Source organism: Phodopus roborovskii, unplaced genomic scaffold, assembly GCF_943737965.1.
Source record: "Phodopus roborovskii unplaced genomic scaffold, PHOROB, whole genome shotgun sequence".
NCBI classification, from domain to species: domain Eukaryota; kingdom Metazoa; phylum Chordata; class Mammalia; order Rodentia; family Cricetidae; genus Phodopus; species Phodopus roborovskii.
Genome location: NW_026126511.1, coordinates 54,914,778 through 54,932,173, shown reverse-complemented (window position 1 = coordinate 54,932,173; position 17,396 = coordinate 54,914,778). Strand labels below are relative to the sequence as shown.

General features: G+C 41.2%; 2 protein-coding genes across 4 annotated transcripts in view; one reads left to right on the top strand and one right to left on the bottom strand.

The window, feature by feature from the left end:
* Window positions 1–3: 3 nt before the first annotated feature.
* On the top strand, window positions 4–672 carry Mrpl57 (mitochondrial ribosomal protein L57). Its single transcript, XM_051195606.1, has 2 exons — window positions 4–67; window positions 204–672. The coding sequence occupies exon 2, from the start codon at window positions 212–214 to the stop codon at window positions 518–520; it is 309 nt and encodes a 102-aa protein (XP_051051563.1). The 5' UTR covers window positions 4–67; window positions 204–211; the 3' UTR covers window positions 521–672.
* Window positions 673–5,974: 5,302 nt separating this feature from the next.
* The window catches only part of Zdhhc20 (zinc finger DHHC-type palmitoyltransferase 20), a 64,092-nt gene continuing 52,670 nt past the window's right edge, over window positions 5,975–17,396 (bottom strand). For all 3 annotated transcript variants that reach the window (XM_051195599.1, XM_051195600.1, XM_051195602.1), the window contains 4 exons: window positions 13,161–13,250; window positions 11,661–11,776; window positions 10,339–10,415; window positions 5,975–9,472 (listed from right to left, as the gene is read on the bottom strand). In XM_051195599.1, coding sequence (XP_051051556.1) covers window positions 10,378–10,415; window positions 11,661–11,776; window positions 13,161–13,250 — 244 coding nt within the window. In that variant the 3' untranslated portion in view covers window positions 5,975–9,472; window positions 10,339–10,377. The remainder of the gene's footprint in view (window positions 9,473–10,338; window positions 10,416–11,660; window positions 11,777–13,160; window positions 13,251–17,396) is intronic.

The window sequence follows — 17,396 nt, the reverse complement described above, 5'->3', positions numbered from 1 at the left end:
CCCCCAGCAAGCCCACGAAGAAACGCGCGCTTGGGTCGTCGCGTCGGTCAGTGTCTGGGACTCGGAGGTGAGAGGGTCGTGAGTTCGTACGCGGGCCTGGTGGGTTCTCTGGGCGGCTCATCGGCCCCGTGGGCGCCGGACGCTCGCTGCCCGCTTCCCGGCTCAGCGTCTCAGCGACCCCGGCTTCCGTGTCGTTTCCTCAGGAGGCTCCATGTTCCTCACCTCCGTCCTCCTCCGCGGTCGCATTCCGGGCCGGCAGTGGATCGGGAAGCACCGGCGGCCGCGGAACGTGTCTTTCCGGGTGAAGGAGAACATGGCCCGCCGCCTGGAGGTGGAGGCCGAGAACCACTACTGGCTGAGCATGCCCTACATGACAGCGGAGCAGGAGTACGGCCACGCCGCGGAGCGCAGGGCCCAGGCTTTTGAGGCCATCAAGGCGGCCGCCACTTCCAGGTTCCCCAAGCATAGATACGTAGCCGACCAGCTAAGCCACCTCAACGTCACGAAGAAATGGTCCTAACCCGGAGCCATCATCACCTTTACCCTTATGGATACCAGACTGCTCTGCCCTTACCTGTTCTTGGAGCCGGAAAAAAAAAAAGTGTGATGTATGTAACTGTGATTATTCCCACCCACCCCCCTTCGACCAGGATCTTATTAAAACAAACACGACTAATAGTTGTTTCATAGAGAGTATTTGGGGCTCTCCTTAGGGATTTGGATCACGCTTGTAATCTGCACACTTGGGAGGGAAAAGGAGAAAAAAATCTTGGCTGGCGCACTCGTAAGACTCAACCTCTGGAAGCCAAAAGAAAGAATATTCGGGGCCCTAATCTTGCTACATGTGCATAATTTCTGATCTGTTGTTAAGTTTTGGGGGAAGTTTTGTTTGCTGACCTCAGACGTTCGGTAGCCAGAGTGCTGGAATTGCAGACATTGGCTCCTTGTCCTACTAAAAAATAAGGCTTTTGTTTGTTTTGGAGATGGATCTCCCTATGGAGACTAGACTTTAATTTTTGTCTAGAACAGTACCTGTAGGCCAACACTCCTACTGGGCTGGGGATGAGGATGGGGTGTTCAACGACCTTTTCACAGGGGTCGCCTAAGACCAACAATACAGATATTTACAGTTCATAACAGTAGTAAAATTACAGTTATAAACATGCAATGAAAATGCATGGTCGGTAGTTACCACAAATGAAGAATTGTGTTACAGGCTCTCAGCATTAGGAAGGTTGAAAACCAGTGGTCTAGAAAAAATATTTACTCCCCAGCCAGAATAAACTGGGTATGGTGAGGCATACTTACAATCCCAGCATTCTGTAGGTGAAGGCAGATCAGAAGTACAAGGTCATCCTCAACTGTGTAGCAAGTTTGAGGCCAGCCTGAGATACATGAGACCATTACTCAAAAGAGTATTTTCTTCTAGGATTGACTACTGTGAGTAGACATGTTAAGCAAAGTGTTTATTAAAACTGTTAACTGTGAGGTTTCTGGGTTTTTTTTTTTTTTTTTTTTTTTTCTTTTTTTTCTTTTCCCTTGAGCAAGTCTCCTATGTTGCCCATGCTGGCCTGGAACTCCTGCCCATACTAAATGAGGACAAACTGAGTTCAAGATTTTTTGTTTTAAAACAAAACCCACACAACTTTTTTGAGATAGGTCTTGCCATGCTGCTTAGGTTGTTGAACTTCTGGGCTGAATTGATCTTCCTGACTCAGTCTCCTGAGTAGCTGGGACTTAGGACTTTTTTTTCTTTTCTGTTTTTTTTTAAAGATAGGATCTCACTTTGTAGTCCTGGCTGACCTGAAACTTGATATGTACACCAGGCTGACTTTAAGCTTAAATGTCCACCTATCTCTGCCTCCTGAGTGCTGAGAGCAAAGGTGTGTACTGCCATGTCCAGTTCTCCTTTTAAAATTTTTATCTTGGAGATGCCATAAAAAGTTAACCAAAAAAGAAAAAAGTATAAGTCCATTGTAACTACCACCCAATGTCTCTCAATGGTAACATTTTTTTCTCTAACTATACAGAAACCTAGAAATTGCCTGGTGGTGGTGGTGCTCACCTTTGATCCCAGCACTGGAGAGGCAGGTGGATCTCTGTGAGTTCAAGGCCAGCCTGGTCTACAAAGCAAGTTCCTGGGTAGCCAGGGTCTACAAAGAGAAACCCTGCCTTGAAAAACAAGCAAAACCTCCAAAAACAAAATATAGAAATTGATATTCATATGATCAATAGAACTTATCTAGACTTCCTTATTTTATATGCACTGTTGTATGAATTCTAATAAAAACTCAGTCAGAAATTGGGGTTAATGCTGAGGATCAGAAAAGCAAAGTGGCCAGCTACTAGAGAGTTCTCTTTACCAATGCTCAGACCAAAGGGGCGATCCTGTCCTCATACGGCACTGTTCCTCAGACTGCTTAGACTCACTGCTGCTCAGACTGCATTTCTCCTCTTCTGCCTTATATTTCTCTCTTTACCCAGCCATATGCATTCCTGGGATCACCATTGTGTGACCTCTGTTTCTCTTTTAGACTGAATGTTTCATGTAGCTCAGGGTGGCCTTGAACTAACAGATTCATCTGCTTCTGTCTCTTGAGTGCTGGGATTAATGGTGTGTGCCACCATTGCTTAGCCTCTATGGCTAACTAGTGTGGCTAGCTTTGCACTCTAATCTTCAGGCAAGCTTTGTTAGATCATAAACAAAAATCACAATGTACCCATGTTTATGCATGTCTACGGGTCTGTGCAGTTGTTTGTAACCATGGTTCCATGACTCCAGGGCCTTTCAATGCTCTTTGTAACAACCTCTCCCCCACTACTGTTGATCTCTATGTCTTTGCTATTAGGAGAAGGGTCTATAAGTAGAATAATTTATATTGGCCCTTTAAAAAAATGTAGTTTATTTCCCGTGTGATGTGATTACATGTATCAATGACTTGAACCCCCCCCCCCATATGTAACCCAGGCTGGCCTTGAACTCATTGATCCTCCTGCCTCTTCCTCCCAAATGCTGGGATTATAAGCATGTACCACCATGCCTAGCAAGCTTGCTTGTTACCCCAACAGTGTATCATGGGCCTCTCTGCATCTGTATAGATCCACCTTGTATTTTGAATACATGCGTGGTAATATAGATAATGTCTGTTAACAGCTATTGATTATGGACATTTGATCTTTTTTCTCCAACAAATTTTGCTGTCAAGCATGTCAGTCTGGTCTACATAGCTCCCAACCCAGCCAGAGCTATGTAGCAAGCCCCTCTCAAAAACAACCACAACAGTTAGACAAGGGCTTGTGAGGTATTCATCAGAGTAGACAACTCAGACACAGAGGCAAGCCAATAGAAACTCTCTTAGCCAGCCAGGGACTATACTGGGTGTTTATCACTGGAGTGCCTCCTAAAACACACCTGGGTTGACATACTTCATTTAACCAGAAGCAGAACTACAACAGTCAAAAGACAAGGTTAGTACATTTAGGGACTTTCCCAGAACTATGGACTTGGATGGATTAGGTCTTTGTTTTCATTTTTTGGCAGGTGTTCCACAGCCTGAATGGTACTTCCATCATGGTGTATGTTATGCTAAGGTCTGGGGACCTGTAAACAGGTTCATCGTTTAGCCCAGGCTGACCCACAAATTATCTTCCCCCATCACTGGGATTATAGAAAGTGCTTCAAACTACTTCCAGCGCACACCAGCATCTCCACACTTGGAAAGGGCTGCATGATACAGGCACCACATTCATTTGAAAAGGTTGGAGCTGCATGGTGGGAGGCACGTGCCTTTAATCCCAGCACTTGGGAGGCAGAGGCAGGCAGATCTCTGAGTTTGAGGCCAGCCTGGTCTATACTGAGTTCCAGAATAGCCAAGTCTACACAGAATCCTGTCTCAAAAAGCCGGAAAAGAAAGAAGAGGTCGAGGGATGGGTTGTAGGTGCAGCTCAGAGGTAGCATTTGCTTGCTTACCAGGTTCTAGGCTCAGGATGGGTGGGGGTCGGGAGGAGAAAATTCAAAAGGGCTGAGGCAAAGCTGCTAGTAGTTACTTCATTCCAAGTTCTCTCAGAGTTGATAATCTTCCAAATACATGGTCATTATTTCCAGTGGCCAAATAAAGTCAGTCTTCCCCTGCAACACCCCACCACCACCGCCAGCCCTGGCCCCTAAGACAGGGTTTCTTTATGTAGCTTTGTAGACCAAGCTGGCCTTGAACTCAAAGAGATCCACCTGCCTCTGCCTCCTGAGTGCTGGGATTAAAGGCATGTGCCACCACCCCCCAGCTAATGAAGTCAGTCTTAAGCCAACATTTGTGCTTGGGTGCACCTGTGTGTCTGAGTTCAGAATGGATTTGAGCAATCCTGTATCAACTTCCCAAATGCTGGGGTAACAGGTGTGAGCTGCCACAAATAGCAACAAGCCATTTCTTACTGTGTCAAACTTCCGGAGCCCACTGCAGTCAATTCCCCTGGCTACCCACCATCTTGCCATCTTAGACCTTCCTTTGCCAGAGAACCCAGGTCCTTATAGGTGCTCACATCTATATCCACTGTCTAGAAGGCAGGTGCTCAATAAATAGATGGCAAAGGAACCTGATAAATACTGTCATTGGGTGATTATGTATGAAGATTTCTGAAAGGTTTTTTCACTTCATCTTCATGAAGTACATGGATGTACTTCAATTTTTCTTTTTTGAGACAGGGTATCTCTATGTAGTCATGTACTGGAACTCATTTGTAGAGCAGGCTAGCCTCAAACTCATAGATATCCTCCTGTATCTACCTCCAGATGGCTGGAATTAAAGACCTGCCCACTATGCCCACACCCAGGGTGTCAGCCTGTGATGGAGGCCAGGCAGCTACAGGAGGAAAGGTGATGGCGCTGAAATGCAGCCTGAGGTGGATCACAGAGTACACACATCACTCGGAAGCTATTAGGGAGCTGTAGAGTTGGCTCAGTGCTTGGAATTGCTTCCCACTCTTGCAGAGCAATGTCAGGTGGCTCACAATTGCCTTTATCTCTAGCTCCACAGAATCCAGGGTATCAGCAGTCCCTTTCCTGTAAGAGCCCATACACAAAAGTAAGTCTTCAAAACAAAACACCCTCTTAGGTGGGAGTCATGGACACAAGGTCTGACAATTAACATCATGAACTGTTGAATACCCATAAAATCCTGTGGCTTCAAAGAGCTATTAGTTGCTATCCTTGTGTATTTTGTAACACCATCTAATGGTGGTGTTGTGTTGTTTTGAGACAGAGTCTCAACTAGGTAAACCTGGTTTGCTTGGAACTTGCTATGTAGGCCACACTAGCTTCAACTCCTACCTCTGCCTCCTGTGTTGGGATTATAGGTGCATACCACCAAGACTGGCCCCAGACAGTGCACTTACTGAGCCAGAGGGAAAGGCACTTATCTCTGTGAGCCTCTCTATTGCCTCTTACACATACTCATGTAGATTTTAATGGTCAAGAAAACGTCAACAACCACGATTTAACCATTTTAAACATTTGGCAGTATACAAGATCCTAAAGTGCCTTGTGAAACAAACAGTTCAGTAAAAGCCTAATTAAATAAACCTTTTAGGTTCTGAATAAAACAAACAAACCAACTACGATTTAACTTGTCTTTCTTAGAGGACATTTTTCAGAAATTACTAAGCTCTTTAAACCAATGAACCTCAACCCATGGGGATCAAAAAACCCTTTCATGGGGGCTGCATATCAGATATCCTACATCTCAGACATTTATGATTCGTAACAGTAGCAAAATTACAGTTATGAAGTAGCAACAAAAGTAATTTTATGGTTGAGGTCACCACAACATGAACTGCACTAAAGGGCCGCAGCATTAAGAAGGTTGAGAACCACTAAACTAAACAATACTTTTAACAGAAATTCCCATCAATCAAATGAAATTATTTCCTCATTTGGCAAATAACACTATAATGACAACAAAACCATTCCAAAACAAGGCAATATCTTTATCTGTTTATTAATAAAGTAATTATGATTTCTGAAAAAAAAAGTTGTAAAATGTGCACATATTAATGTAGGTTAGGCCATCCAAAGTACAGAGCAAAGAGTCATGGTCCAGGTTCACACAAATGAGAAATAAATACAAGGGTTAGCTACTTGATAGGTAAAGACAACTAAAGTAAACTATATTTCAAACTTGTTTATAGAAAAGCATATTAAATATCACCTTAAATAGTATCCATCTTTTAAACAGACATTGGCTTGTCTATAATCATGTACAAATATAATAAACTAACAGCTTTCTTAGCCCCTTAATACAAATACAATTCCTTGCTTTACATAACCCAAGAAAATAACATAGTGAAGTCATTAGAAAAATATGGGCCTTTCTGAATATTTTATTTTAAATTTAAAAATACAGCTTAGATCATATGAAATATGAATAACAGATTTATATCTTATCTGTACTTTTACATATGTTCTTGTTAATTTGATTGAAATGCAAAAATATGATTTAATATCAGATTAGCTAAAAATACTTATCCATGGATAGAAGTACTGGTTTGTAGAATGAGATGTAAGCTAAGCATATTTCTGAGTTACTGCCTCTTCAATGCCCCAAATACACAGGCTTTAACACCAAGCCCTTAATACAGGTTTGATTCAGAGGAATGGGAGGTCTCATGACACATCTCAAGCATTCCTGTAAAAAGTCAAAAATCTGCTTTCTGTAGGAATTAAAATTCAAGTAAAACTTGTAAGCTGACCTGTTATGCTCATAACACATTGAATCATAACCACTATCTAAAAAGTCTTTAAAAAAAAATCATTGTTATGTGAGGAGAAAACTCAACTTTGTAAACATGTTCATTTCAATAGCTGGTATACTGCAGCTGCTTTGGTTGGCACAGTGACAGTGGCCAGGAGTCACAGGTACTGAATGTCAGGTACCTCTGTACCCAGTAAACCAGGTCTCCTAATGTTTTTAATGGCAAGGGCAAGACCTGAAATTCAACTTTATTTTCTTTACAAATGTTCAAGTGTTGAAATTTTGCAAAGCATAATTTTGACCTGGTCTCCCCAGCAGACAGCAGACTCAATGCCATTGAAATACTGAAGGGCCAGCCTTCCTCGGATCCCATACCACTTCTTGCCCCTAATGAATGGCCACTGATATGTATGAACATATTCAGCCTGGACCAGTGTTAGAGGACATTGCTAGTATGCACAAGGATCTAGGCTTAATTCCCCAGCACTAAAACAAAACAAAACCCAACAAGAACCAGGTAATTATTTTAGACCGTGGCAAAATGTTGGCTATAAGGGCTACCAAAGCCAAAACTTTAAAAGTTTACTATGCTAATAAACAAATAACAACTCAGAAAGATGATACTTCTACATAATAGTATGTTAAGGGGGCAAACTGTGCCAAGTGCATGCAAATCTCTTGATCTAAATACAGAAAGAGAAGGACCAGGTTACTTCTAAAAGCATGGTGCAAACTATCAGATTGAGGTTATACTTCTGTTTGGTAATTGATCTTTTTCTCTCTCCTGATTTTTTTTTTTTTTTTCTTTTGACAGAGGGTCTCATGTAGCACACCACAAAGCTAAGTGTTGAGACTACCAGAGTGTACCAGCATGCCTAGCAGTAATTTGTAACTCTTAACTCATTGTTTTTGTTTTTTAAGAATCAAAATTGTTAACAATAAAGAATTGAAATCAAGAGGAATTCATACACATATCATTTTAAACCATGGTTCCTTTGCTCTAAAGGGCAAGTTACTTAAGATTCAGAATTAGTACAGTCAATGAGAATTCAATCAACTCCCCAAATTGCAAAGTTGGAATAGCAGGTATCTTGATCTATGGAGGATTGGGAAACCACAGCACTATCTGTGGTATAATGTCTGATACACAGAGGATTCCAGAGACTCTTGGTAGGTAAATGAAAAGCAAGGTTGTTTTGTACACTGGGGAATATTGGGAGTCCTGTAGCCCAATCCACCCAGGATGTGCTCTCCTTTGCATTCCCACTGTGTGTACAGACACCATACAGCCCAGGTACCCACACATTTGAGTGGGACTTCTCTCTGCTGGTCTCAGTAAAAGCAGAGAACAGCATTTCTACATTGTATTTCTATAGAACACTGGACTGGTCTCCTGATACTGCCATTCATGTTAAAGCCATTGGGTGACAGGGAGTCAGACTTGAGATTTCACATTAGTCAGAGACTGAGATTTAAAAAGTAGTATCCATGTTCAACAGTGCATATGTGAATGTTAGAAGACATGTGGGAATTAGTTCTATCCTCAGGTTGTAGGTGTGGGAGCAAGTGCTTTTGTGTACTGAAACAGGTTTTCCAGCCCAAGACTAGAAATTTGGTTATTTCACCTTCATCTAAAGTGCATTTTCAGTCACTGGTTAAGTTGTTATAAGAGTACTGTAAAGTACCATGGTAACTTTTAGGAATCACTAGCATTTTGTAGCTTACATACTTCTAGGGCTGAGATTTTGTTTCACTGTTCAAAATATTCTTACCCTGTTCTTGTTTCCTGAGCTACTTCCATCTATTCATCACACTGTGTTGGATCCTTCATAGCATGTGAACTTCTGTGCTTTCATTCCCATATAAATTCCCCTGAAAATTCAACAAATGGTAATTAAAGAGCAGAGAGTGTCTAAAATATTCCTTTTATTATCATGTTTCCTCTGAGCCTTGGGCACACACTACACCCTATTAGTGCTTCTTTTGCTCTGCTCTTCGGATACAGTCTCTACATAGCCTAGGCAAGACTCAATTCACAGCAATCCTGCCTCAGCTTCCTGAGTGCTGGGATTACAGGTATGTGCTACTTGGCTTTTATTATAATGCTGCTAACTAAACCTTCGCTGAATTATGTCAACATCTTCAATGTTCTAAATGATATTTAGGTATCTGAATCCTTCTGAGTGTTATTTCATAGCCAATAATTTAAAAATCTTTATTAAAATGTTGAAACGTATAAAACAGTAATTATAAATTAGTAAACATCTAATAAAAAAAAAAGCAGTATTTTCTTTCCCTTATACAGCGCAAGAATCAGTGATTTGGATATCATTTTTAGCCACCACTTGTCCTAGATTTACTTCACCGAAGACAACTTTTGAGTTTGTTTTTGGGGTAAAAATCTATGTGGATACTAAGAAATAACTCTATTGTTTTAACTCAGTTGTTAGAAAATACAAATGCCATGTTAACATGTGAGGATAGCATCTCAAGACAGGTGTTATTTCCAAAGGAAAATGAAGTCACTTTTGAGCTGTGAGGCAATGCTGCACAAATGGACACTAAAAATTAAGGCATCTTTCTGTTCCGTAGTCTCCTGTGGATCCAGCAAACTATACAAATGCTTCCTTTAAAAAATATATCTTCTGCTATATTTCAATTATTTCATTCCACCGATCACTTTTCTTGCAAATAAAACTGAAAATAGTCCAAAATGTGTTTTTATATACCTACAAAAACAGAAAAAAATTGAAATATTAGTTGGAAGCCAATTTTTCTATTTCCTTAGATATTTAGTAGATGGTCCTATATGGACTAATGAGTTAGGAACCAAATTCTTGAATTCTACTATAATAATATAAACTTTTGTAAATAGTGAAGGAGGCATCATCAACATTCAACTTGCACTCAGGGCACCCTGCCTGCCCACTTAGAGAGTCAGTCTCTCATATCCACCTATGCTAGAGAAACTTTAGCTGGGGACTCTCTGACTGCATGAGAAGCACCAAGTGGCTGGCATGGTGCAGTACCCATTTATGTAGACCTGCAGCTAACTCTTCACAGTGGGGCCTTGGTCTTGGGCCTTGCCTCTAACTGCATAGGCTCCAAGTTCTCTGCAAAGACCTGACCTCATGATATGCCAGGGGATGCAGGTGCTCCACACCTGGTTAAGACCCCAGATGAGATCCTCTGGGAAAATAAAAGCCAGGAAGGAAAGGGGACACTAGGCCATAGGTTTGAGATGATCTTCGTTGTGTCTTACAAAAGTTAATATTAATGAACCTGGAAGGCCTTTGTCCACCAATCTTCACTTGCTCAGACTTCAATAATGGGCACCTTTATTCATTAAACCATGCTTGCATGTAAATCTTAAAACATTTTCAATTAGTTTCTTCATTAATCTACCAGTAAATGGTTAATAACACTGTGTTAGAGACAGTAAGGAAAATGAGGTTCTGGCAAAAGTCATATTGTAGTCGCAGGCAGGACTGCTTGATGTGGGTGATAACGTTGAAAAAAATTAGAAACTGTTTTGAGGTGAAACATGCAAATAAACTACATTTTGCTGATGGAAATTACCTTTATATTATCTTACCTTGCACTCATCAAATGGTTAGTTATGAACAAGTAGTACTCAATTTTCTATTGCCACTGTAACATGGTTATTTGTCCCTGTAAACATATAATTAATTATAAGACAAAAGAAGGATTAAGTTTCTGGCTAAATGGAGAAGTTAATTACACTGAAAAGAAGTTATTGAAGATTAAAAGTGTAATGATAACTATTTGCCTCTGTGTAAAGGGTAGGCATGAGTAAGTATAGCACGATAAGAGAGTTGGTTAGGTTTCCTTACATTCACCTTGTGACCATGGCTGCTGTGTTTAGATGCTAAGCGGCAGTAATGAACAAATGCATGAAACACATGTCTCCATTACTTTACCTGGAAGCTGGATAATTGTAAAGACCCTAAGACACTTATTAACAGATTGATTCCCTCCATTTATTTATTTGTATGTTTATTTATTTATGACACAAGGTTATCACCCTATGGCCCAGCTTGGCCCCAAATTCATAGAAACCCTCCAGCCTTAGCTCCCAAGTGCTGGAATACAAGGGTGTGCTACCATGAGAGGTAAGGGAAAAGAAGTTCTAAATCCTTCTCAAAGCGCATGCCCCCTGCCTGCCACCTGAAGATCAGAGCTGTTCAGACCAGTTCACAGGGTACTCTAGATACTATGAATTGATCTGACTATCTCAAACTATTTTACTATAACCAAGCACATCACTGACAGGCATCTTAACACTGGAATCAATAAGTACCTGAGACAGCTTGAGTTAAGTGGTCAGATGATACTGTAAACCCAGTTTTGATCAGGAATGGCACTTAGCCTTAGCAGCTGTTCTATACTGCATCCACAGTTCATGGGCTGGTCGCCACTCTTTAAAGAGTACAAAGGTCATTACATCCTCAGGGGGTTTCACAAGGAGCCTAGCTAGCATATACAACTTGTTGATTCTCCTGCCTCAGCCCCTCAGGAGCTAGAATTACAGGTGTGTGCCACCATACCCAGTTGAGTACAATGCATTTAAAAAATTATTTTCAATTAAATATATATTGGAACACTAAAAACAGTTCTTAAAATGTTACTCAGTTTAGCCAGTGGCAAACTATCTTTCCATATCTGGGTGAAGAATGTGTGGCTGGGAAACAGCCCAGCTGAACAGAGAGCACAGTAAAACTGAGCCACTGCACCTGTGCCTTTGCTCATAGATCCAGCATCAACAAGCAACTGACCTCTCCCACGGATGAATTTTACCAGTCAATATACTCTATTATCTCAAACATCACACCACTTTGGTTTCATATGGGTTGTTAAATCTGGTGATTCTTATCTGGACTAGATGGGAATTATTACCTGATCTGGTGACTCCTTCTTCAGCTCCATTCTCTAGCCACTGAGATTCACTGTCCAACAAACGGTTTTTTGATTCACTAAGTGGTTTGATAGGAAAAGGTTGATTTGAGCCAATACTGAAAAAGGAACAGACAATTCAGTGAATAGTTTAATGCTCAATTAAGAACACTTAATAATTAATAAGCGGCAAATTAGTATTCCTCCTCTGAAATTTGTGAGGGCAACTCATGAGAACTTAGCACTCTGAAAAGGCTATCTCTGAGAGAAAAAAAGGCCCACACCCCGCCCCCAAGTCAAATGACTCATAGGCCCAAAAGTGTGTATTCCAACACTGCCAAAGAAACCAGTTAGACTAACACATAGCTTCAGGGCCAGTGGGAAAGGGCGTTTAACACTTGTTAATCAGGAGCTGGGGCAGCATAAGGACAGGTGAAGAGCTATGTCTGTGGCCAGTACAAAAGTTACCTGTCATCTCCCAGTTCTCTGCTTTCTACCTCTGCAGTTTAGATCTAAGGGGAAAAAATGATTCAGTAATTTATCGTAGACTTATTGTTCTAACTAAGAGAACCAGGGAGGAAGGGAATGGAGGAGGAAAGGACGAGAAGGGAGAGAGGTTTGCCAGGTACTTCTTATGGGCAGACACTACACTGGGTGCTACACAACATCTCCACCCTCTCAAGAACCCAGGGAAGGACACAGACTTGCCTGAATGACTTGTCTAGAACCACAGTAAATGCTAGGACTGAAGGGTGGAGGCTTTGGTGCAGTGTTGAGGCCTGCCTGCTGACATCAACATGCTAGTTTGGAGATTAAAGTCCTCCTCAACTTCCTTATTCTATTTTTTTCCCCAAGACAGGGTTTCTCTGTGTAGCTCTGGCTGCCCTGAAACTCACTTTGTAGAACAGACTGGACTCAAACTCACAGACATCTGCCTGCCACTGCCTCCCGACTGTTGGGAGTTAAGGGTGTGCACCACCATGCCTGACTACCTTTCATTTTTTTTTGTGTGTGTTGACAGAAATATGAATTTGTGAATCAGTTTTCTTGGTGTACAACTATGTTAAGAAATTTCCTTTAACATGAATAAGAAAATATTTGTACTTTTGAATTCTCATTGATTAATCTGACATTGTAATTAAAGCCGTTATTAAAATTAATAATTATTAGAATAATGGCAGTGGCTTTTAAATTTTCTTTGAAAAACACCACTTGGAATATACTGATGTCCCAAAAGGGGATTTTCATGTTTCCCCAGGCATGAAGCTGCTTAAGTCTGCCCTGATCTAACTACTGACATGCTCTGTATTCTCCGTGCTCTGCTTTTTATGTAAAAAGTGTGTAAGATTAGGCACCTAACACATCAGTCCTTCATTGAAAAGAATGTAAATATAGGTTTTCTTTTTGTGTCTGTTTCCTGGAGTCTGCTCTTTGTGCATGAGTCACTCATGTAGAACAGGGTTTTACAGTAAATATTGAAACACTGAGTAACAAGAAACACACCTTCTGGCATAGTCACTCTGGTTTGCAACAGAAGCTTGCTCTGGATCCATCCCCACAAGGCGAGTCGGAAAACTGCAGCCATCACCCAAGCTGTATGATGAGAAACAACAATTATCTCAGTACTAATTTAATAACAGTTAACTTTAACATTCTTTTTTTAAAGATGTATTTATTTATTATGTATAGAGTGCTCCTCCTGCATGTATGCCTGCACATCAGAAGAGGACACCAGATCTCATTATAGATGGTTGTGAGTCAACATGTGAGTGTTGGGTATTGAACTCAGAACCTCTGGAAGAGCAGCTCTTAACCTCTGAATCACCTCACCAGCCCTAACATTCATTTTATAGAGGTAGAGTAGAACTAAATTACTACAACTTATCAAGTCAGATATCAAGCCTAATTTTGGAAGTTATTGCCTCCACTGAAAACAGCCTTTTCTCTTGTAACTTACATGTACTTAGAAACAATGTCTTCTATGCTGATTAAGATCACTATGCCCTGTTAACCCTGAATGCAGACAGCTATTCCATTATCTGGGTACCTGACACCATCACGATCCCTGAATACATCATCCATACTCAAACTGAAACCACAATGTAAGTTCCATGTACTCATGGAACACCACTGTGAGAACAGCTGAGCCTCCAAAGCAGCTCAGTGCTGAGCTCAGTTACAGGCAGCTCCTCACAGAAGGCCCTCAAATGGCCTGGTTCTCAGCTACTGCAAAACCAATCAGGCCACCAAAGAGCTCCCCAACTCCTTGGTAAGAAGTAAGGTATACTAGTGAACACAAAGACAAGCTCTACCTGTTGTCCTCATGCTCCTGATCCATCAGAACTGTCCACAGCACAGGCAATCTCCTCTGCTCAAGACAGAGTGCCTGTACATTTGACCTGTTACCATAAACAATCAGAAACAGACCAACACACAGATGACTGACTTCACAACAGGTAGTATAGGACAGTGTAATACTCCCACAAAAAAAAAAAAAAATTAACAAGGGGCTGGAGAGTTGGCTGGGCAGCTAAGACTTGTTGCTCTTGAGGAGGATCCAAGCTTCTTTCCTAGCACCCACATGATAGCTCACAACCACATGTAATTCCAGTTTCAGGGGATTTGAAACCCACTTGTGACCTATTCTAGTACCAGGTAAACACGTAGTGCACATATATGCATGCAGGCAAAACTCTTAAAAAAAAAAAAAAGCCAGGCGTGGGTGGCGCACACCTTTAATACCAGCACTCAGGAGGCAGAGGCAGGTGAATCTCTTCTGAGTTCGAGGCCAGCCTGGTCTATAGAGCTAGTTCCAGGACAGGCTCCAAAACAATAGAGAAACCCTATGTCGAAAAACAAACAAAAAAAAAAACCTCTCATCCTCTCAAACATATAAATTTAGAAAAACTCTTTTTTAAAGTATAACAAGCCCTAGACATCTGCTAGAGCCTATGGATGAGGGGAATGTAAACAAAGCAGTCTCACTGAATCAAGGCAACAGAGAAGGAGAAAGCTTTGAGAAGCTGAGATGTCTTGAACCTAAAAGACAGAGGAGAAATGTCTATCGAAATATACACAGGCTGAGCCAGGCAGTGGTGGTAGCACATGCCTGTAATCCCAGCACTGGGGTGGGGGTGGGGTAGAGGTGGGAAGACAGAGTCAGAAAGACAGAGACAGCTAGGGCTGTCATACAGAGAAACCCTGTCTTGAAACACACACCCACACACACACACACACACACCACATATGAAAAAGAAAAGAAAAAATACTATGTACAGACACATCTTCTGACAGACACTATCCTGCACAGACAAACAGAAAAACCAGCTAGAAACCCTGCAGTGAAAAATTCCAAGCCCTGCAACACTGGAGAGAATTTGTTTTTTTTGGTTGTTTGCTTTTCGAGATAGGGTTTCTCTGTGAAACAGCTCTGTCTGTCCTGAAACTAGCTTTGTAGACCAGGCTGGCCTTGAACTCAGAGATCCACCTGCCTCTGCCTCCCAAGCACTGGGATTAAAGGTGTGTGCCACCACTGCCCAGCAAGCATTCATATCTGACCGGCCAACAGGAAACCTCTCTCAATTGAGACTCCACCTTTTGTAGTACTAGCCTTAGCTTTAAAGAAAATAAGACTCTCATTCAACTTTATAAGACTTAAAACAAAAAGATTGTGAAGCCTACCAAAACCAAGCACCAGCTATAAAGAGAAAATAAAATCTAGAGACTGAGCTATCCAGCATTAAAAACAACCATGTTTAATCAGAAGTTACATGGAAAGTAACAGACAATATGATCAGAACTAAGAACGTAACAATCAACAGAAAACAAAGTGAAAATTAGCAACTTCAAAACTGCAGTTATATAATAGACATCCATGAATTTGAAAAGACAAATGGATATAATAAAATAGAAGAGTAAAGCTTTCTAGAAAGAGCCAAATCTAACTTCTAGAGGTAAGAGAGACATCTTCTCAAATTAAACCCCTAGATGGAACTTACCAGCAGACAAGACACCATAAAAGGGATACACTTGTAGCAATTAAGCAAAAAAGGAAAAGCTGAAAAAATGGATGGGGTAACACACAGAACAACCAGTGTTAAATGCTAAAACATAAAAATGGAGTCAGAGATGCTAGTGGGGAGAGGTGGAGGAAGGGGAATGGGCAAGAGTTCCCAAACCAACAAAAGCTAATAAATAAGCTGAAACAAAATAACTAAAGATACTCAGATGAGAACAGCACACTCACAAATCCAAGAAGCCAGGTAAGTACTAGGTGAGAGAGAAGTCAGAAAGGCTGACCTGCTCAATATCAGTTATAAGACTTGAATAATGGGCTGCAGAGTGTGGCTTGGCAATTGAGAGCACTGGAGTTTGGTTCATAGCACCCACAAGGCAGATCACAAGCCCTGTAACGACAGCTCCAGGAGAACAGATGCACCTTTGCTAGTTTTTGCAGGTACTTGGACTCATGAGTGTGTATACATAGAAATTGTAAAATTAAAAGTCGGGAGTGAGTGTCACTGAATCCATAATTCACCAAGAATGGAGTAAGAGCGATGACAGACACTCCTTTAACAAAACAAAATACACAAACCAGAGAAGAGATGGCTCAGTAGTTAAAGAGTACTTTTTCCTCCTTTCCAGCACCCACATGGTAGCCCACATTATATGTTAATGCAAGTTCTAGAGGAGCTGACACCCTTTTCTGACCTCTTCAGACACCATGTGAACTAGCTCCTGGTGTGTGTGTGTGTGTGTGTGCGCGTGCTATTTCACAACAGTGTCATGAGTTCTCTGATCAGAGAAAATAATCTTATATCAGATAGTGTGCATTTCATTCAACAGTGGAAAACTCTTCACTAAAAACAAGAGACTACAAACTACTCCCCCCAAAAAATGATATTGAATATATATACAGACAGCATCAGGGTTTACAGGACATGAAACACACAGAAACAACAATAAACTATCACAGAGCTATGGGAAGCAAGCACCTCATGCAGGCATAGGAGAAGTCCCCACAGGGGAGGACACAGAAGAGACAATGCTTAGCAGTTCCCCCACTGATGGGAAGACAAAGACAGATCAGCTAGCTGGGTGTGCTGGTGCACATCTGTAATTCCAACACCTGTGAGACACAAGTTCAGGAGTTCAATTCTAGTTTGGGCTATGAGACTTGCCTCAAGAAACAAAACACAAAACAAAAGAAAAACCAACAATAAAAAAACGCCAACTTCAACTAATCCTAAACAAAAGAAACCTGATAAAAACCACACTAAATGTTATCACAATAAAATTTTGTGAAAGGAATGATTAACACTCTTAAAAAATTATCCAGAGAAGACATCTGGAGTCAAAAAAACAAGGTGACTATACTCTTGTCAGCAGAAAATAAGGCAAGCTAGGAGGCAGTGAAGGCAAAGTAAATAAATAAAAGATAAAAATAGGCTGGGTGGTGATGGTGCCTTGAATCACAGCACTTGGGAGGCAGAGGCAAACGATCTCTGTGAGTTTGAGGTCAGCCTGGTCTACAAAGTGAGTTCCAGGACAGCTAGGACTGTTACACAGATCTCGAAAAAACAAAACAAAAAACCAAAAAAATAAGTAAATGAATAAATAAAAAATAAAATAAAAATGAAGGAAAGCAAGCCATTTTGAACAGAAGATGGCAATTGAATTAAGGGAAAGACCCTACAGTTACCCTAACCCTTTGAGACAGGGGCTGACTATATATGACCA